General features: G+C 33.4%; 1 protein-coding gene across 2 annotated transcripts in view; it reads right to left on the bottom strand.

The window, feature by feature from the left end:
* The window catches only part of LOC133206052 (unconventional myosin-XVIIIa-like), a 58,894-nt gene extending 36,776 nt beyond the window's left edge, over positions 1–22,118 (bottom strand). For both annotated transcript variants that reach the window (XM_061341958.1, XM_061341959.1), the window contains exon 1: positions 20,533–22,118. In XM_061341958.1, coding sequence (XP_061197942.1) covers positions 20,533–21,603 — 1,071 coding nt within the window. In that variant the 5' untranslated portion in view covers positions 21,604–22,118. The remainder of the gene's footprint in view (positions 1–20,532) is intronic.
* Between the last annotated feature and the right edge of the window lie 172 nt (positions 22,119–22,290).

Here is a 22,290-nt window from a genome sequence, read left to right as displayed (position 1 = left end):
GTATATTTGTGAAAATATTCAAGGACGCATTTTTTGGTACAGTTGATTAACTATAGGTTCTCTATATGATATATCAATAACCTCTTAAATATAGGTTCAGCCCATTTGGTTAAATACACTATACAGGGTTACTTTACAAAACTAAACACCCATAGAGTCTTTAAATCAACATTCTTTCAAGTAAAAAAAAATTTACACCCTGAAGGACATTCATAAAATAGATCTGGCCCTCTCTGCATTTTGAAATTTCTTTACAACAATATGAGTTACTTTGGTTGACTCACCTTTGACAATTTAGTGGGACACTTTCTTTTGTGATGGTGATGGTGCATAATTTACCAACTTAATCAATAAACTCCAAGTATATATATTCTCAAAATGTAGTTTCTTCTTAACACTGCTGCTCACAAAACATGTGATAAACTCCATGAAATATGAAAAGCACACATGAAAATGCACTTAACTTTTGGTCAATTTATCAAAAGTTAATTCTTTGATTCAAGGATCATAACCAGGGCATACCTCAAAGCCAATTTTTTAACACACTGCACTGCATATCAGTAAATATGACAGAATTATAATTGCTTGAATTATCAAATTTCACGGCCACAGTCATTAATACACTCCTCATTCTTAAAACCCATTCAGTAATATAATTTCGGCAAGTTAAGTCCTGCTCATCTTGCAAAAGAAATATCCTCACTGTCAAAAAATTATTGTACACACTTTTCATATTATCTATCAACACAATATGACAATGAATTCCATGAAATCTACGCCTTTAAAAAAGTATGATTATAATAATTTTTTCCTCTTTTCATTTATCAGGGAAGAAAATTTATAAAGAAATTACACACCGCTATCCTGTCTGAACACATTTAAAAAAAAAAATTAGATGACAATAAATTAATCACGACCCTTACAGCACACAGCATATTTTTGGCACACACCAAAAGGTTTCAGTCAACACTTCAATACAAGAAAAAAGAGATTCTTGTCTCTCAAGGGACAAGATTTAACAAACACTGCCCATTAATTATGCCGGGGTGTACTGTCACCAAAACGCACATTTACAAACAAACAACACAGATGGCCTGTAAATATATCTGGTCTATATACATTTAAAAATATATGCCAACTGCTGACAACTAAGGAAAGGCGCTTGTGAGTCAACACTGACCTACTGGACTTTCATGGTGCCACCTACAGCAATCCTTGAGGTAAAAGCCTGTTGTATCTATACACTGTATATAAAAGTAATTCAGTTGCATATTTACCATTGACCTGCATGTATTATAAGAAAGTAAACTTATCTTTTAACAGGATTAATTTAAAGTCTTCATTGTTTACCTTCACTGACCTTAAGAAAACATTCTTAATTCACTCGGATTAAAAATCAAAACCATAATCTAAATTCTTTGAACCTGTTTGAACATTCCTTTGAAGAAGATATGCAAGTGTATTTATTGAAATCGGAGGTTGTATTTAATCTTTTTTTTTTTTTGATGCAGTGGAGTGGGGGGGGGGGGGGGGGGGGCAATTGTGCATTAGGCATGCTTATGACTAAGACATATCTTAGGACAACTTATAACATGTCTTGGTCTTAAGTGAGGCCAATGAAGCTGCTCTATCTTAGGAGACTCCTAACTTTAAGACGATGATGAGCTTATCCTAAGACAAATCTTAGGTGATTAAAGAATTAAGTGCTGGTGCCAGGAAAACAATTAGGAATTATGGAATATGCTGTGTTTGTTTAATCTAATCCTATAATTTTTATAAAATATTAATTTCTTAACAGGAGGATGCAGTGCTCCATGCTCATACTTTTAATATCAAAAGGTAGGACTTCAGATACTTTTGTTTTACACCATAAGACATATCTTAAGACTGTCCTAAGATATATCCTAAGACATGTCATAATTGATAAAAGACACATCTTAGAAAATTTTCATAATCATGTCTGCTGATTAAATGAAGATAACTCATGAATCCAAATTCACCAAATGCAGAGCATAAAAAGAAAAAGAAAGAAAAAAAGGCATGCACTTACATTATAGAAATGGCTTAATTTATTAATATTTAGACAAGTTTATGATTTGCTATTAACTTGATCAATATACTCAATTACCATATTATTTGCATGGCAGTCACAAATTATTTGATGAATGTATACAAATTCATAAATCAAAAAATATATCAATTTCCATTTAAAAAAAAAAAAAAAAAGACCTACATAATTAAGAACACCAATCACATTTGTTCCCCTCATAATTAATGACTAGAAACGGTATGCATTCATGAAATTACTATAAGCATAAAACTGACACCTACAGTACCGACCGGACACAACCTAACACCAGAGCGAACCCAAAGCGCACCCCGGGTTCGCTTTCTGGGTTCGCTCGGGGTCCGCTACGGGTCCGCTTTCAGAAATTTTGGGTGCGCTCTGGGTTCGCTTCGGGTTCGCTCTGCGTTCGCTCGGGGTCAGCTCTGGGTCCGCTAGAGCGAACCCGGCGTTCGCTTTCTGGGTTCGCTTTACGCACTCATGCGCGAAGCGGACCCCGCTTTAATCTTGCCGCCAGTAAGCTCCGCCCCTTGTTTATTCCAAATACAGCAGTGAAATTTGATCATTGTTGTTTTTGTGGCGATCGATACATGTGCATGTGCAGTGGCTGCAATGTTATTGTTGACAACATACACGAACGATCACGTTTTACACAAAATAGTTAAAAATATTTAGGAGTGGATATTTAAAAAAAAAAAAAAAAAAAAAAAAAAAAAAAAAAAAAAAAAAACTTATTAAAAGATATTTTAGATTAAAAATATTTACTGCTGCAATTAATCGACTTTGGAAAACTGGGGAAAAAATTATAAAAAATATATATATATATATTTTTGGAACTACATGTAAATAAGATTTAATAGGTATTTTAGATTACAAATAATTATTAATGTAATTCTCCGACTTAAAATGTTTTTTATCTTTTTGATACGTAAAAATGTAATTTATGATCGAATGCAGCATGTTCTATCATATGATATAGGTTGACTGTGAGTTTTAATTCTATTGGATTTTATAATATGCAGTATGGGGGTAAAATATTTTAAAAATTGGTCTAAATAATGAATGAATACTTATATTCATCTTTCCATGTATGAATTCAAAAATCAGCATTTTTTTTTTTAAATTCATTCATCTGCGGAAATTAAAATAATAATAAGTATCAGGGATAAAAAGTAACCCCGACAATCATGTCGTGTACATTTGTCGACTAATTATTTATGTAAGTATTGGGAATTAATAATTTTTTTTGTAAAAATGTACATTTCTGATGTATTGATATAAAAATATCATGACCACAATAAGCAGACAACGTGACCCATCATTAGAGAAAAAAATCGTTAAACATCTTAACTATACGCTTAATCATTTAAAGTTACGCTATTTAAAAGAATTCAATACTGTACGACTTATTATATTGCTTATTTACTACCGATAATTAGTTCGTTCAATAATGTACATGTAAATCGCGCGTTGTTTTTTTTTTTTCCTTTTTATTTCAGTTAATAATAATAATGATAAAAAAACAAGGTAAATCAAGCTTTACATTATTTTTTTGTAAAAGATAAATCAAAAATAATACCATAGCAGTTTACGATTGGACATACTGTACATGTACATTTATGCTGTTCTTTATTCATTTTTTTAAATGTATTTATTTTTTTTTTTTACTTTTTTTCAATTAAGAAGATTAATAATTTTGATGTTGAACTGGATTTAAACAAAAATGTAAATTAGAATTATAAAAATAAAATAATTAAATGAAAGCACGTACATATACATACTCTTGTACAGTATCTTGAGATAATGAAATGTTATAATTTGTCAAAATACTTTTTTTTCTTTTTTCTTTTTTTTTTTAGTAACAATTGTGATAACCATTATTTTCTTTTATACATTAAAGAACTTTTTGTCTGATAAATTTACGCAATATAAATAGATGGATTTTAAAAATAAAAAATAAAGAAAATAAATGTGTAAATATAACATGCTACCTAGATATTAATTTATAAATATAAATATTTTTTTAATCGTGTTAATAATAATTTCACACTGTAGATAAACACGCTTTGCTTGTAGAATATTTTATTTACATCGAATGACAAACTGGCATGCTGATCTGTCGACGCGCTGATTGGTTAACACGTCTTATCGCTAATCCTGATTGACAGATCAGTTACGCAACACCGAACGCGCGTTCGCTTGCTGGGTTCGCTACTGAATTTGGGGTTCGCTTTCGGCGTTCGCTCTGGGTCCGCTGCGGGTTCGCTCGGGGTGCGCTCCGGGTTCGCTCGGGGTCCGCTATAGCGAACCCCAAGCGAACCCGAAGCGAACCCAGGCAGCGAACCCGGGGTGCGCTTTGGGTTCGCTTTCTGTTAGGTTGTGTCTGGTCGGTACTGTATAAACACACTGATAGAATATAAATGTGTATTTTTTTAAAAAATATGTGTAGATATTGTAGTTTCCATGACTAATGAGAAAACATTCATATACATAAAAACAATACTTGCATGGTCACATTTTTTTCAGAAACTACAAAATTATAGTTTATTGATACAATTTATGACAGTCACACATAGTTTTTTAACTTTTGAATTGTGTTGATAGGCTTTGTAAATGTTAATTGATCCAAATTTTGTTGTCAATAAGAAACAGGAAAAAAGTTCTTATTTAAGATACATCTGCTAAACTTCTGCAATATTTCTTTTATGAAAACTGATTGATATTAATACATGTAAGTATAATACCAGATTCAATATTCTCAGAATGTTTTTGTATCTTTTACCTCAATATCCATTCTTGCTCTACATGTCCTTGTAACATACATCAAATATGTTTACTAGTCTGACTCTAACAATGTTTCTAGTGGACAAATGGACAACATAAAAGAAAACACACCACCAGACCACCAGGGACCACCATTTATCAACTCCTTACATTAGAGAGGCAGGTGTTAGTCCTGTAGAACACCTTAAGATAACCAGTTTTATATAGGACTAGTCAGTTCATCATATATGGTGAACATCTCAATGCTGTTCAAAGGACTCAAATTTCAGTCTTTATGGATTTAAAGATGAAATTGGACTAGTACACTTTTCAGGATTTAATTTGGTAAGTCTTTTTATTTCTTTTCACTTTTTTGTAAGATATTCATACATTATTTCTCATCTTTATGTTAATTATGTACAGACTCTATAATATTACTAGTTTTGCTTGAAATTTTAAGGCTATTTTTTGTATTCTTTAATTAAACTCTAGTCTACCTCAATAGGAATCAATCATTATGCATCTCAGTATAGTTGGTGGTCTATTTATTCTAATACGTAATATTCTACTGTATCGGGACTTTTATTTTACAAATGAAATATTTAGCTATCTTAGAATCCCTTTAAGTAGTTTAATTGCAGTTCTGGCTGCACTTATATTGTTACAAGCCCTTTTAAATCTTGAGCATTTGAAAAATAATTTGCCTAATTCTACTTCACATAAGTGATGTGCAGATTTATCCAATTTTCTGATATAAAACAGCAAATTATAGTGACTCAACATAAATTTCACTTGAAAAAAACAGTTTTACAAATTGAAATTCATATAGATTTCTCTTGAAATGTGTACAAATATTTCTCTCAGGAATTTCACATGAATTTCTGTGTGGATTTCAGGTGACTAGGAAAAAGTCATATGAATTTCACATACATGTACATGACCATGTGAAGGTTATTTTCATTTCAAGTTCACATTGATGAATTTGGCAATTCATGCATTAAATAATAATGTCATCTTTGCTCTTAATTGAAATAAATTTTAAGTGAAAAAATCATGTGAAATTCATGTGACAGGCTGCATGTGATATATACTGGAACTGGAAATGTTATTCCCCCCCCCCCCCCCACCACCACCATTTTCAACAAATCTAATATTCCTTTCCTTGTGTAATAAAATTAGGGTGGTCTTTAGAATTTCTGTGCTTAAATACCTATCAGCACTACTGACCCCATTACTCTTTCATAAGTGGTTGCATTTTATTTGTAAGTCTTTAAATTCATCATTTAAGTGTATTCAACATTTTCCAAAAATATATGCAAATTTATTCACCATTAAAGTTATCAAAGACTTTTTATGAAGTTATTTACATCAATTCAATTCACAATTGATGTCAAATTTGTTAACTTATCTTTCCCATGAAGATGATGAATGATTGAATAGGGAGACATAAAGTTAGCTCACACTGACCCAAAGATTTTTATTTCAAAGATAAATACAAAGAGTATAAAAGTACATGCAAGATGCATGCATGTTTCAAAAGATTTCCTCTGTGGCAATCAAGATTCCCCCCCCCCCCAAATTTGTTACACAGTTTTGGCAAGTGAAAATAAAAATTTACAAACAAGCATTTATAACTGGGGATATTCTTTAAGAAAAAGGACAAGATAGGCTAAGACCCCTTTTTGGCCCCTGGTTTGGGGTGTCTTTTAGAATGATGCAACAGTTTATCAATAAAAACCTGTTGTCACCCCTGTCACAAAATGAGTATTGGTTCTAAGTTATGGGATACACAGAGGTCACAGGAAGGTCAGAAAATATGTCAATTTCTGAATTTTCTCATTTTTATGCAATTTTTCATCGATTTTACAGCACATTGTGTTTCAGAAAACATAGAGCACAAGCTTGCCTATCTACCAAATTTATATATTTCATACACTAGTATCAGATGCATCTTATGTACAAAAATCTCAGAAAGGCAAGCTTGTGCTCTATGTTTCCCGAAGTGAAAAGTATCTCAGAATTGACGAAATTTTATCAGAATTGAGGAAATTCTGGAAAATGTCCTACTTCTGCACCCTCTTGTTGCCTCCATATAAGCTTTGAATCAAAATTAGTGCTGGTTTTAAAACAAGCATCATTTTAAGTTCTTAACTACAAACTATCACAATTTTAACTGTGTTCTGATTTTTACATCAAATGAGGGGCCAGATTAGGCCCTTACTATACCTTTTAAGATATGGTCTTTTTTTTCTTTTCCAATTTTTATTATGCTTTCCAGAAAGCTTTTATTACAAGTAAATGTTGAGGAAATTTCCTTTCTATAATTCAGGCAAACTTACTTTCTTCTCTTAGCTACCACAACTTAAAATCCAAAATATGACAAGTGTCCAACTCTGTAAATAACAGATTTAAAAAAAAAAAAATATTTCCTCTAATCATTCATTCACCTTAGAAATTAAAACAAACCCTACAGCTGCATATTTCATTATAAACATTCCTTAAAAGTTCATCTAATGAAAAATTTCTGATTTATCTAGATTCAGTTTTGATCATTCAGCAACTAACCAAAGGTAGATATTACGTAAGTGTTTAAACTATGTTTAGAAGAAAAAGCATTAAATGTGCTAAAATATCACAGTTTGTTTTTTGTGTGTGTGTATCAACAGTCCAATGACTGTAACTTGATGCCTGAAATTTCAACAGGTAGTCAAGATACAAGGTCATTCAAGTCCAGATTCTGATTAAAAAGCTAGCAAATACCAACTTCTTAGCTGAATTGAAACTGAGAAAAAAAACCTACTCATTTATTTTCTTGAAGTTGACATAAAGAATATTCCTTGTGTCTTAACCATGTATCTTTATCAAAGCTAAATCAATATCCAAGTTTTTGGCCAGGTATATATTGTAGAACTATTAAAACTATTTTTCCTCTAAATCAGTTAATTCACATCTAGTAGTACTATGATAGAATTCCTAACATACCTCTAGAATTGCAAAATTTCCTTCAATTTTATACATTTGTATAATTTTTTCCAAATCCATTGAACTGGTTGCCGCACTGAGAATGGGAGCAAATGCCGTGTAATCACCAGAGGTCACTCTTCTTTTATTTGTTCTGCTCCCAGGAGTGGATGGAGACTTCAAGTCTTTTGCACTTCCAATACTGGCTCCACTTTCTAAAGGAAGATTGAGACTCCACCTCTTGTTTGGTGGATCAGCGCGCCTTTTTCCACCTCTCCTTTTTACCACCACTTCACCACCCTCTGGACTGTCCTGCGCTGAACTGATATTTTCCACCCGGGGGTGTCTTAGTTTCACTGAACTCTGTTCCTCTGGAAGTGTTCCATTGGAATTCAGAGTTGCTAGATTATCACTAAAAGATACAGCTCGATGCATCCGCTTTTCCACCTCTTCCTGAGTTGCTCTAACCTCCTCCTTTGAGATTGATCGTTGCATCAATTGTCTCTGGTGCAACTCTCCACTTGTACTTCTTTTCATTTGATTGGGATTTGGTTTACTTTTCTCAGTTTTCAGATCAAATGAAACACTAACGCTTCTTTTCATTTCCCGGTTTGTTGTGTCCATTACTCCACTTCCACTTCTTTTCATGGTAGAAGAAACAGTTCCTCTACACAAGTTATCCCATTTGGATTTTCCACCTTGTCCTGGGGATATGGCTGGGAAATCCATCTGAACACTGTCTAAGTTATCCTCATGTCCATTTGTTTTATTCTGCAATGGCAGTCCTTTAGGGGTGGTCACTGATCTTTTCTTAACCCCTGAAGTTGGAGTTTTGGGGCGATCAGGTGTACCTTTTCCTCTTGCTGAACCCTCCTTGACACCTGACTTTCTTCTTTGAGAATTTGTGCTCATCTTGATTTACTGTGAAGGAATTTCCCTATGTATCTCAAAAATAAAACTCTAAATACTGAAAAATCGCAATCCCTTGGAGAAAATAATTTTTTCCAAATAGTCGTTTTAAAATCCCTTCCAAAATGAAATTTCACACCAATCACTACAATCTGTGATTTCAAAAGGATGTTCCTTACTGTACCATGACACCTTTTACTTTTGTACAAACCTTTCTTTCACAAGATATGTAAATGATTAGAAATCCTGTATGAATTATGCCACATCAAGCACTAATGAATCTGTGAAACTCAGACAATCATTTATCACACTTAAGTTCCAGTACTGGTTGGAGTTTTCGGGTTGTTGTGGATGGGTCTCTGTTCCAGTGCCCTAATAATGCTTCAACACACAAGACCTCACATTTTATCTGCACCAGAAGCCCGATTTTGATCCAAAAGGTAAAACGTTAGGTATGTGACACCTGCACGTCAAAGAGGATCCAGATACTTGTAACAAGACAGGGCATTGTTTAGAATCATCACATACTATGAAGTCTTTGTTTAGGCTTACCTATACTTATGATAAAAGGGTCTTTAAATTACGAGGCTAATGCATTTGAGAGGTAAGAGGTATTCATCCCCCTTTTTTTTTTGTAACAAACCCAGGAGCTGCTATTTGATGAGGATTATCTCAGCCCTCTTTTGAAGGCCTTCTAAAAATAGGCACTGATTATAATAATTGTAAGCAGGACACATATCCCTTTCAATTAACAAGCTTTTTAATTAGTTATTCATCCCACAACTATGACACAAAACTCATGTGCATATATATATATAGTTCTTCTGTCCCGTATTAGCATGCACACTACCACTGGAAAACTAAAAGGTTACATGACTTTCTTCAACCTCCACAATGCACTTTTACAAATTCAGCACAGTCATGAAACATTTTTTTGTATCCTGAACAAAACAGAGAGCGACCAAATTTCTTATTTTCCTAATATGTATTCATTAACACGAACACTTACTTCTCCAATTACACAAGGCTTTGGTGTAGTTTTTCCTAATAAGTCGGTTATCTATCAAATCACTCGTGCTAAAACTCTCAAATGAATCCAATGACATGCATGTCTACAATTCAATCACCACTCTCCAAGATAAAACATCCCCTAAAATGGAGTATCAGTTCCAATATAGATTAAGTCCATCCTGTGTATAAATAAATTTTCCAATTCAAACAACTGGCAGTGGGTAACCGTTGTATGAAAATTGACTTGGAAGTGGTTGGACAGCTCGAATTGTGACACAGATTGGTCTCTGTTTACATCTTCACACTAAGACTGAACGAATGGGAGGAAGGAAAGGAACATAATTCACGCTTTTATCTTTTTCTATGTGGAATTTGTAAAAGTTTGCTGAATAGGTAGGAGCTATTATCTTCCAATAGTATGAATGGTGGATAAAATCTCAAACTGTCAATCGTCTGTATATATTCAGGAGATACATTTAAAACGTGTGTGTCAATGATCAGTGATCCATGCTTCTTGTGTATCCTAGTAAGAGAGGGGGCAATACACCTGCTTCTTCTTTTCTTCCTTAAATCCACTTCAAAATAAATCAGGGCTGCCTCTTTCAAATGTAATCCTCTAGATTCAATGAAATAACCCAATCTTAGTCCAAATGAGCCACTAATGGGTCCAGTCTTCCTCAAATTAGTCCTCAGTTCTCACAGATGCTAGAGATACAAGGTAATTCTGTGATCTCGTCAGAAAGTCATTAGTCGCTCACAAAAAAACCCCTGCAATTTCTGCATTTCACTCTCACCCTTTGATGTGCATTAAACTTCACAGAGATGTCCTCATTTCCAGTCCAAAATAATTAATGATAAAGGTATGGTGGAAATTCAGTAAAATCTGGAGGTGGAAGTCAAGCAGACTATCATGTGCCCTCCTTAAAAAGATTGTTCTTCAAGAGGACTTCCACTTTCAAATCAATAAACCCTCTATTTGCATAAAGTATCAATGTCTGAAGGCATCTTGGTGTCCTTAAATCACATATGCTATCTATAAGTAAACAATGCTTAGTGCTAAAGGTTCTTCAAAATGAAATTCCTCTGCCATCTCGGGTGTTTCTGCAGTGGGTCTTGGAACACACAAAATGCGCCCTAGATCACTCCCCAACAATACTATCTGATGCTTCAATTGAACCTCAAAACAATACGTAGAAACAAAATACTACTCAAAATGACAATGGCATAATTTAAAAACAGCCAACAATTCTAACCATTATAAACAGCATGGTCATTATAATGATACTGCCTAGTAAAATAGATATCTGCGCAATCCTGAAAGGCCTAATTTTAGGGTTAACTGGGACTTATAGATCACTAAACCCCCCTTTGGGTCAGAGATAGAACAGTATAAAGCTTTTTCTGTGAATGGCACAACATGTATCTTTTACATGGAATAAGGCCATTAGTAGTCAACTATGACGGCCGCACAAAAGATCCTTGACAATTACATAATTAACACTCACGATATCTCTGTCATAGTCATTGCATGCGTTACCATGTCAGCTTTCTGGAGACTTTAAATGTCAGTGTCTTCAAAACTTTTGAAGTTTACTTTTGTATGCAATTTTGTTGATAAGCTATCATGGGTTATCTATCTTTGAATACCGGTAGTTAAGGCGACCCCCCTCCCCCACTTCACAAAATTAAACTCGTCTCTTTTAATCCAAAAAACAAAAACAAAAACAAGTTATATTTCTATGAAAACCAAGACAGCAACATTGTGTATTTGCTTTTTCATTTGAGAATCAAGTATACACAGATAAGTCAATTAGGAAATCAAACAAAAACACAAAATGGTAACAGTGACCAATAGACTTCCAGATCAGCTTGGTAACTTAGCTAAATTCCAACTGACCATTATAGCTTGTGCAGCTTTGCCAATTCCAAGATTAAATATATATTCCGCAAATATAAAACCCTTTTTTATCAGCCCGTTCAAGAGACTTGTTTACTAAATCTTAGTACAAACAGATATGTTGCCCACTCTGACAATTACATCACAAGACAAACACTGGCCTGACAATGGTTTTGTACATACTTCTACTGCTCAGGAACCCATGAATTAAATGACTATGTGTCTTATACAGGTACCCAAAAGTAAACATAAAGGGAATCAAGACAGTTAACAAATAAAAAGAAAACACATTCAGTACACAGTAAGTGCAATAATGAGGCGTAAAGCTAAAATTTGCAAAGGGGGGGGGGGGGGGGGGCTTACATAACACACTGTCAACTAATACTGTACAGCTATGAATTTGATAGTCTGAAATAATGTTGCCAATATTTGAATGACATATTGTCAATGAAATATATGTTCAAAACAAAAGAAAAATCTGTTGTTACAAAAGCATTCTATCTACTGTTAAAATGTTTTTTCTCTCTCAGAATATAATTTTTCAAACCATCAGATCAACATGTCACTAGAGGAAAATTTGCAATAGGATAGACTACTCATCAACCACTGAAAATTATCTAAAAAAAAAAAAAATAGATTGGAGTCAAGCGTTAGCTCGACACCATAAAAATTAGTCTTCAACTACACTTACCATACCTCCTTTAAAGCTCAAAAAGAGATAGAGAGTCAGAGAGTGACAGATGTAGAAATTATTGTATAAATACTACTTTCTATGTAATTCAAATGTCATCTAATCACTTCTAAAGGAGAAACAAGTGCCAACCAATCTCAAATTCAGATTCTTACCACCGAGATATATACCTTGAACGAAGAAAATTCTGTAAAAATGTAACTAAACACAAGTGGTTTTATTATACACCCCTCCCCCCTCCCCCTTCCTTTATTTTTTTTAATCATATACAGATTTAAGGATATATGGGTCCAAGATTAATGTACTTAATATACTGCCGTGAATCACCTGAGATTTCAGAAGTTTATACCAAATTCACAGTCCTAATTAACTGAATGCTAAAATAAATTATTCATTAATTAACTTCTCAAAAAAATGAAAAAAAAAATGCCTGCTGAACTTTTTTATCTACATGTAGATACATTAGCAAGTTCTACACATTAAATTCAAAACATGGAACATACCTCTGGTTCTTGTAAAAACATAATTCTCAAGGATATCCTTTTTAAAAAGCAATTGCAAAAATAAATGGCTGTGGTGCAAGGGGTTTTTCTTCATAGATTTTTTTTTTCAATAACAGGTATATTAAGAGAGATATGACAGGAAATAGCTTTCATAATTTCCATTCAAATTGTATCTCCTTGCTGATCTAATTGTATAAAAAGTAACTAAAATTAAATTAAATGAGTAGGAAATATAAATAATGATTAAAAAAACAACAAAAAAGAACTAGCAATGTATTTGCCCTCATAGGTGTTCACTAATAATTAGTTGAGTTTGATTTTTAAAAAGTGTCTAATGCCCAGTAGAATAATTCGAGGAACCCCCTTACTCTCTTAATATGGACAAACAATACTTTACCTTTCTCAATCGTTTGACATGATTAAGATTTGCAGGATTCGCCTTCAATCTCGGAGTATGTTTTGTAGTGACTGCTGTACTCATTTTGCCCTCAAATGGTCTTCACACAGGTGGAATCTAGGTCATTAATTTCTTACTGTTTTATATGCAATTCTTCAATTAAGGAGACTCACAATAATTTTTTTTTCTCATCTTTCTTTTACTCTTGAGTAAGGGATATATCCTTACTCACAATATGCTGACACCAATGAGCAACAAAAAACTTTTTTTCTGAAAAACACACAAAAATACACATATTTCCCATGAACAAAACACATTTACTAGGACATTTCACTATCCTGGTCTAAAAATAATTTAATCCAATAATTAGTGTATGCTCCAATTATACTATCATGGCAACGTAATTCTCAGGTCTACAATGAAAAGTCCATTCTCAGATAAACTTAAGATAAAGTGGGCCAACAGAAGCTTCATAGACCACAAATATTACACAACATCTAGTACTTCATTCAGTGTCACCCACAAAAAAAATTTTCCCCTTGACTTCCAACAATGCTGATATTGAATCTTGTTAAAATTATAGTTTCGCTGTGTCAACAAGTCCCTCCTCATAAAAAGTAATCAAGAGATTCTTGCCACTTTGTCACTGAAATCCATCGGAATTCTTACACATTAAAAAGCATGAGGGTAAGTCAAAGAAAAACATTTTAAAACCATATGCCTCATGGCTAATTTTTGTAATCGGATCTCCATCCAGCGAATAGCTGATTTAAATGATACATAATTATCTGAAAATACACTCTTGTTAACTGTTTTTATGATAGAGGTAACAGTATATCATTTAAGATTCTATAGAGAAAAAAAAAAGACAAGTTCACTTTTAAAGGTGGCAAAATTTTTTTACCGGTACATCCTTGCAGACATAAAAAATTTAAATAACTGTTTAAATATTAAATCTACCGTTTAACTCCGTATAGATTTTTTTTTACAATAAAAATTACAAACTATTTAATACTACAACTGAAGCAACAATTACATGGACAATTTGCCAGAGTAAACAATTTTAAATCCTTACACAGTTCAAATAAATCAATATCTACCTGCTGCAAATCAATAAGAAATAAAAAGGAACTTTGTATTCTTTTAATACCTTCTCATTTAAATGTCATATCTCAAGTGTTGAGCATACTGTTTTCTCCAAATCTCTTAAAAACACTCAATAAAACAATTTGAATTTAACTGATTCAGTCTGGCAATCAAAGATAATAAATTATTATAAAACAAAAATGTTGAATATCTTTTATGTTGTACACGGTTTTTCTTCTTCTTTCTTTTTTTCTAAATTCATAAGGCTTTAATTGCTATCAGTGAATGATTGTGATCTATCGACAATTTGGTATGTTTTAGCCTAAGGCACATTCTCTAACTTCAATGTAGTGAAGAACATTTAAGCTACTCAAGGAAGACAACTCTCAAATTTTTTTTTGAGTTTATGACATTTCAGGAGTAAGTGCCCTTTATCCTTCTAACAAGCATTTGAAGTCTGCTCACAATCTTGTACAAGTGTAAAGATAGCTGAAGGCATTTTTTTTCCTAAATTGGACAGAAAAAGGTGAATCTATAAAACATTTAATGAGGGGGAAAATGCTGAATGGCTGTTTATTGAATGTCTTTGGAAAATGGTATGTCGGTATATGTATTTATAGGGATAATACAAGCTCAAATCAACATAATTTTTGGTATCTAAATTCATTACATGTACCTATACATAACATAACACAATAACCAAAAATTAAAAATGTAATGGCTTAATTAAAACCCATAAAAACATAGCACATTATAATTAGTGTGTGCATTTATTTGTTTTAAGTTTCTTGAACAATTAACCTCAATGTATTCATTCAAGCTCAGACAAGCTGTCAAGAAATTCTGATTTTGATTTAAGTCTCAGATTTTGAAATCTGTTTTTTTTTTCCACAAAGGAAACCATTTAACAAGATCACAAAAATGCCTTTTTTCTAAGGGAAGAGGATTGCATAAACTAATTTTTGCATGGTACATATAAACCCCCCCCCAGTAATCATTGTGTTTTAAGGAACCAAAAGCTTCATTTGGCCATGCAACATTGTGTCCTGTTTATACCTTGTGATCTTCCTTCTGTACCAGAACATCTATTCATTTGAGACCATATTCTATAAGTTAGGTTGATTATATAGATTATATGAATTCAGAAAATAAGTACACATTTCCTTTGGTCAATGTTTTAAGAGAAACCTTCCTGGTTTACCCAATACTGTTCATGAAAACCATTTATGTAAGGAACTTATTTTGCTCTCAGCAGTGTAGAAGTGAAAGTGCAAATTCAGGAACACCCAATAAGCACATCAGATTTCCACAATCCTTTACCGAATCTGATATGTCAGAACTTAATTCGGCTAGAACTGCCTTCCTTTTCAATCTTATTCATGCAGAACACATTATATATCTTGCTATTCAAAAATTCAAGAAATACATTCTGTGAAAACCCCTTAGAACATGGATATCATTAAGATTTAAATATTTACAATAACTAAAGATGCATTCGCTGTTTGACACCAGAGGAATGGGTGCATACAAAAAATTAAAAAAACAAAAATATTTGGAGAAATGATTAGCAAATTTCTGACCAGCAAATAAACTCTGGGATTTACTAGGAGCTTCAGCTTTTTTCTTTTTTTATTTAAAACAAGAAACTAAACTGTAAATTTTGTGTATCACTGGTAGACAAATTATCGGCTTACAAGTCAAGCATGAGATCCATAGTTCCGTGGTCTGTTCTTTTCAAACAATTAACAGTGTACAACAGAAGGAAAACAAAAAAGCGCTACTGCTCACTGCACTGACAAAAAGTATTTGCGGAATCAGATAAGCCTAATTTTGAAAACCTTTAAAACTCGGCCAAACATTCCAAATATTTACAATTGTTTACTCTGGGTTGAGGATAATCTTGTTACACCGAGTTTAACCTGTGACACCCACTATAAGCTGAATGGAATAAATATAGTCAAATATTACACCATTAATCTCCATTAATCTTTGTGCTTTTTTTCTTAATGGATAGCTTGTTTATGCAAACAAAGAGGATTCAAAAGCTTGACATTTGTTTCAATTCATAAATATGTACACCAGAATATCACTCCTTAATACACTTATAGTTTTATTAATTTCTGTGTTATCAGACCATTATCTTTGCATGCTAAGGGGGAGCATTTTAAACATCAAAAAAATGATATAAACATAGCAGATTTTCTTACCAATGGCAATATGATATAAAAAAAAAAATCAAAACAAATTAATACTAACTCTGTTTAGGGTTCTTGGTTCATCTAAGTACATAATTCATGGGAGAAAAAAATGTAGAGGTACTAAAATAAAATTAATAGAAGTATTGTATACCAGGTTTATATATCAAAGGTAAAAAGGTAGGGTTCATAGTCTTGCTCAAAGAGTACATTGCCCTGCACTGACTTCTACAATTTACCCCCTGGCAAGACCCGTACCATCCACAGCATTCTCAGCCCCCTTGGGGGCATACAAGCAAAACTGCCATATATACCCTGCTAATGCTTCAACATCCACATAGCCAGCTCGTCTCACGTGCCAGGTACCCATTTTAACCCCTGGGTTGAGAAGGTGCACCAGCAGAGTGAAGTAACTTGCCCAGGGTTACAATGAGTTTTTAAGTGACCAACCGAACTCGAACCTGGGGCCACTGGGTCTGATGTCATCCACACTAACCTCCACTCTATATGTCAAAATATCTGATGTTGGGTGTAAGGGGAAGGGAAATACCTCCTCCCAAAATTTTCTGATCCACCTTTACATTTTATGCATCTGAAGCACCATAGTTCATAATTTGTCTTTTCTGCATTATATATATATATATATTTTTTAAAATTACAACCCCCACATGCCATTGGATTGTTACTGTTTTTATCATACACCCTTGACCTGGTCTAAATGACCTTTGATCAAATCTCATGACCTCTGTTCATATCCAAGCACCATGCAGTATGTCACACCTCTGCAATCCCTAACATGGAGAGGTCAACATGCGATATAAATGTTCATTTCTCAAGACATTAGTTCACATCACTATGTGACCAATGATAAAAGGTCATGACTGTGAAACTAAAGTGCTGAATGTGATTCTGGTTAGAATTCATCTCCTTTCTCAATGTTCTATATTTATTTATATTTATTTAAACATTACATACATTTTAATTTTAGGGAAGATGTAAAACAATTATCATAAAAATATTTTGATCTTGGTTTGTGTGTATGATAAATCATGTATGCTAGAGTAGGTCATGATATATATATTATCAGTAAGGCAATCTTTTCACAGAAAATTTAGCCAAGGAGTCAGCCAAGTACAATACTCTTAATGTTTAGAAACAATAAACTGCTGGCAAGTCAATGAAGTCATGAAGTTGCCAATAAAATGGGAAATTGAATTCAAAACTCTTTAAGAATCAATTTAAAATTTTCATGATAAAACTCCAAAAGGCACCAAAATAGATGGCATTCTAAATCTCTTGGCTTATCAGAATTCTAGCAGAGGAAGAAAGAAAAGAAATAAAGCCCTGCAAGTCTAAAATTAGAATTCAAGGATAACATGTTTGATAAATGAATGCACCACAAAGATTCTTTCCCCCTCAAAAATGTAGTATATAGCCTGGTAACCCTTGAAGTGCCTGACACATACCTGGAAGTACAATGTACAATACATGAACATAATTAAAGCACAGTACATTTTCTAGAACAAAAAGGATGAGACTTGTTAATAGTTATGCAATCCTCCATCAGAATAGATCTATCTTTAACATCAGGGCTACACTGACATAAGAAATATCAACATTTTTTTTTATTTCAGCATAAAGAAATATCTTTTGTGTATATATCCTGTAATCCACGATTATGTCCTAATGGTGGACATCAGTGGAATCTTGAGAAGTTTCACCACATATAGATCATGTAGATATATTATATATGGACAATGGGCTTTTAATTTGCATATGAAGAATTGATGAATGAAAAAGAGAATATTTTGTCATATACCAATTTAATATATGTTAATGAGATGAGACATGCCTTACCGTGCCCATACCTAATTACTCAACACCCAGCCCACCCCTTATTATCAATTTGAAAATAAAATAATGGTCAGGTATGATATTTCAAAGACAACTCTTTGTTTTTATACAACAAAGTTTATAATCATATACAGTGCAAGTATGTACAGCACAATCATGTTCCATGCAATTTGTGATGTTTTTTAATTAAGGTCAAAGTTGAAGTTTGAATTGAGCACGTCAGATGCATACCATCTGGATGATGAGGACATGAGCAATTGATAAGACTATGTGGACTTCATGAGAACAATCTTTGGTTTAATATTAATTTAAACACATCAATATATATGCAAAAATAAATAAACAAAATAGTTTAAATTACATTTTAGCAATATTTAACACTAAATGCATGGAAGTACCCTATTCCTTATTACAGTGATTCATCCTATCTGCAACTTGCATACAGAAGTAAAATTCTAACAAAGCATATATTGATCACATTTATAGCATTAATGTTTCATGCCTCTATTTACACAAGTCGATATGATTAACATTTCGTTAAAATGGTATCTGGGCAACGGAAGAATACTTTATGAAATGTATGATCTAGCTCACCCAAAAACAAAAATTCTCCAAGGGGGGTTTCCAGTCTCAAAATTGGTTTTCAGTCTCAAAATGCAGATCAAAAAAAAAAAAAAAAAAAAAAATTAAATGAATCCTTTTCAGTTGTGTATCATTGCTCTTTCACACATATCAGTATATTGATAGGTTAATACAACTGGAAAATCATTGACAAAAAATAAGCATTTCTCATCTTAAAAAAATAAAAGAGTTAATGGTATTTAACATGTTTAAAACTAACATATTAAATTACTAAAACTGCCAGTGTAATGTATCATATTAAATACAATGCACCTGTTCTGATGTAGATTCTGATAAAAGCAGCAATTTAATACCTACATGTACCTGCTTTCTGTATGATTGACAGGTAATCATATATACATGTATATCACCCTTAATTATAATCTTAAGGATAATGACACTGATATACCTGTCTCACAGTATGTGCATTAAAAATTATTTTAATCTTCTAAACTCTTAATCACCATTTTGGAAGTATATCAGTCTTTAATATCAGATGCATAAACTTTCATGTGTTTATCAAGAAATCTACTAGTGTTTTCTCCCCCCTTTTTATGACCCCCCCACACACATGCGGTCCTGGTGAACCTCAATAAACTATAAATTCCCTATAAAATGTCAAAGATTAACAACATGGCCCTTCTTTGATCTTCAACAGGTGACATGAATTGTCAAACAATTGAAAACAAGGGTTTACTGTCCAATCAATACTTGTAAATACCCCCAAAGATACCCTGTTCTCATTTAATTTTTAAAGAAATCAGCATTTTTTAATGCAGTAGCTGGTTTTTAAATACATATTACATATATATCCTATAAACCAAACGTTTTTCAGGAATACAAAATAAAACAAGACTTTTTACTTATCTGTGCCAAATTCACATCAAAAGAATAAATAAAATGTACTTGTAACACCAATTCAAGCATCAACTTCTTGGCTTTAACTTTACTTGTACTGTCAGACAGTATAGAACTATTATACAATTATGTCATAGTCTGTCAGAGCTAGTCATTTATCTTGCATTGTACTCATGTTTGCCAAGTTGTCAAGAACTTATTGCTAATAAGTAATGTATATTTTATATATATATATATTGGGAAGGCATTCTGCTGTAAAAGATAAATATGTACTAAAAAATCCTGACACTAATAACCCCACCCCACAACTTCATTTTTTTTTCCCTTCAGCCTCCTGGAAATAACATATATCGTATCTCACTATCTCTCTATTTGCACCGGGAAACTGATAAATAAAATACACATCACTGTATCAAGTGGTGATCTGCTTTTCACTTCTGATAAGCACTGCAACTTAAGCTATAAAAAAATGAGAGGCATACATTTATCAAGGCATCATTCCAATGTCAATTTACAGCCCTAGTTAATGCATGAAAGAAAAATATATGCAAGTGCTGCTGAGACAATGAGCTGATACTGCATGTCCTGTGTGACTAAGCATGTTTAACTGTAAAAAAAAAAAACCCATCTGTTTGTGGTTTTGTTAAGTACCAAATAAAACAGCCAGTAAGCAGATGTTGGAGCAATAATGACAGCATGTCTAACAACACTAAGTACCTACCCCTTTTTTGTAGCGGACACTGCCACTGCGCTTTAGCGTCCCACCTTTACTGACTGCTTCTTCTACTTCCACACTGCCTCCATCGTTGCCTGGTCTAACACTAAGCTCTATCAGCTCTTGAATGGGCTGCACTTTCACTGTGACAGTTTCTCCAGACTGTCGGATCATTTCAACCATCTCCTCTCTAGAAATATTCTCAACATTGATACCATTGATTTCAATGAGTCTGTCCCCAGGTATCAACCCAGTCTGCAAGGCTTTCGGTCCACTTCCTGGTTCTGCAAAAACCACTGTATGTTTGAGTTCTTGTCCACTTTCTGTATTGTCTGCAATAACTGCTTTTCTAAGTGTAAAACCAAAGCCACCAGTTGGCTGCCTTTGAAGAACTAATTCTCTAACTTTTGGAGGTTTTATAGGTACGATTTCTGGCAATTTTAAGTCTGACTTATATGATTTGTCTGGAGATTTTTGAGGTGAATTAGGCGTATTAGAGTTTATTGATGAAACTGAAGTGTTATGCTCCAAAGGTCTGTTTTCTTTTTGAGCTACTTCAACTTTAGAAGGATTATTTGTTAAATGAGCTTGATATTCATTCATCCTTGTATTCTCTTGCAAAACGACACTGTCGTCAATGTTTGTTGAAACTTGCTGTTGCTCCACCTTTCCTTTGAGAATTGATTTTGGTTTGGGTGCAATAACTGGAGGAGCTGATCTATCTGCTCTGCCTCCACTAGGCAGCCTTTGAGGCCTTGTCAGACTGACCCTCTGTGCTGGAGGCTCGGGGGAAGTTTCATGACTTGGGCTGGGTCCGTCCCCACTCAAACTGCTGTCACTTGTATCCCTCTTCACGTCTTGACTGCCTGCTGCAGCAGATTTGTATCCAGATTTTCTATTTTTATCTTTATCACTCGAACGCCTAAACACACCTTTCTTCACCTCATCCAACTTGTTTAACTCATCTTGTGTCATTGGTTCACGCTTCTCCTTCTTTTCTTTTTCCTTCTTCTCTTTCTTTTCTTTCTTTTTCTCATCTTTGTCCTTTTTATCCTTATGCTTCATAAAACTGAACATGTTGCCTGTTTAAAGATGATTATTCAATCCAATATACTGTCAACACTTGATAAATAAATCTTAATTGCTTCCCTCACGTGCAGAAATAACCCCAGATACGGCTGCTGACAGCTTTCAGACATGAAAAACTTTGCGCACGAAATGCACTTGTTTTACGACATGAATAGTACTTGAGTTCACACTTAAATGACACAAATCATTTCAAGCAGAATGCTTTTTCAAGTATGTGAAATATGAGAGCATAAGTAATACAGTGTTCCGATTCATAGCGCATCAGTCAAAACTCCGTGGCCGAAACTCCGCCTGTGGGAGGTTCGTCTGTCTGCCGATTAGTGTGTGAAACTAGTCAATACTTCCCTTAAATTTGATACACCAGCTAGTACACATTAACAAACTATTGTTGTCATAAGTGATTAAGTTCCCCTTTAAACGCGTGTCGATCCTTTTATCCGTCCTTCAATGCTCAAGTGGTCTAATTTTCAACAAAATGGCCTCTACAGGAAAAGCAGTCGACTTCCGGTTTCGGTTTCATGGTGCAGGGATGTTTCAAAAGTTAGTAGTTTCCCCATTTCACTTGTTTGATTTTCAGACAGAAATAAATATGCATTCTCAGACGAATTTCAGCACAAGAATGACTTTTTTAAAATCTCCCAAACATTAACATGATTGAGTACAAAGCGACAATGT

This window comes from Saccostrea echinata, unplaced genomic scaffold (genome assembly GCF_033153115.1).
Source record: "Saccostrea echinata isolate AGI-Se365-2 ecotype Australia unplaced genomic scaffold, CSIRO_AGI_Sech_v1 ptg000054l, whole genome shotgun sequence".
NCBI lineage: Eukaryota > Metazoa > Mollusca > Bivalvia > Ostreida > Ostreidae > Saccostrea > Saccostrea echinata.
Note: the sequence above shows the minus strand (reverse complement) of the source record. Positions and strands in the feature narration are given on the sequence as shown.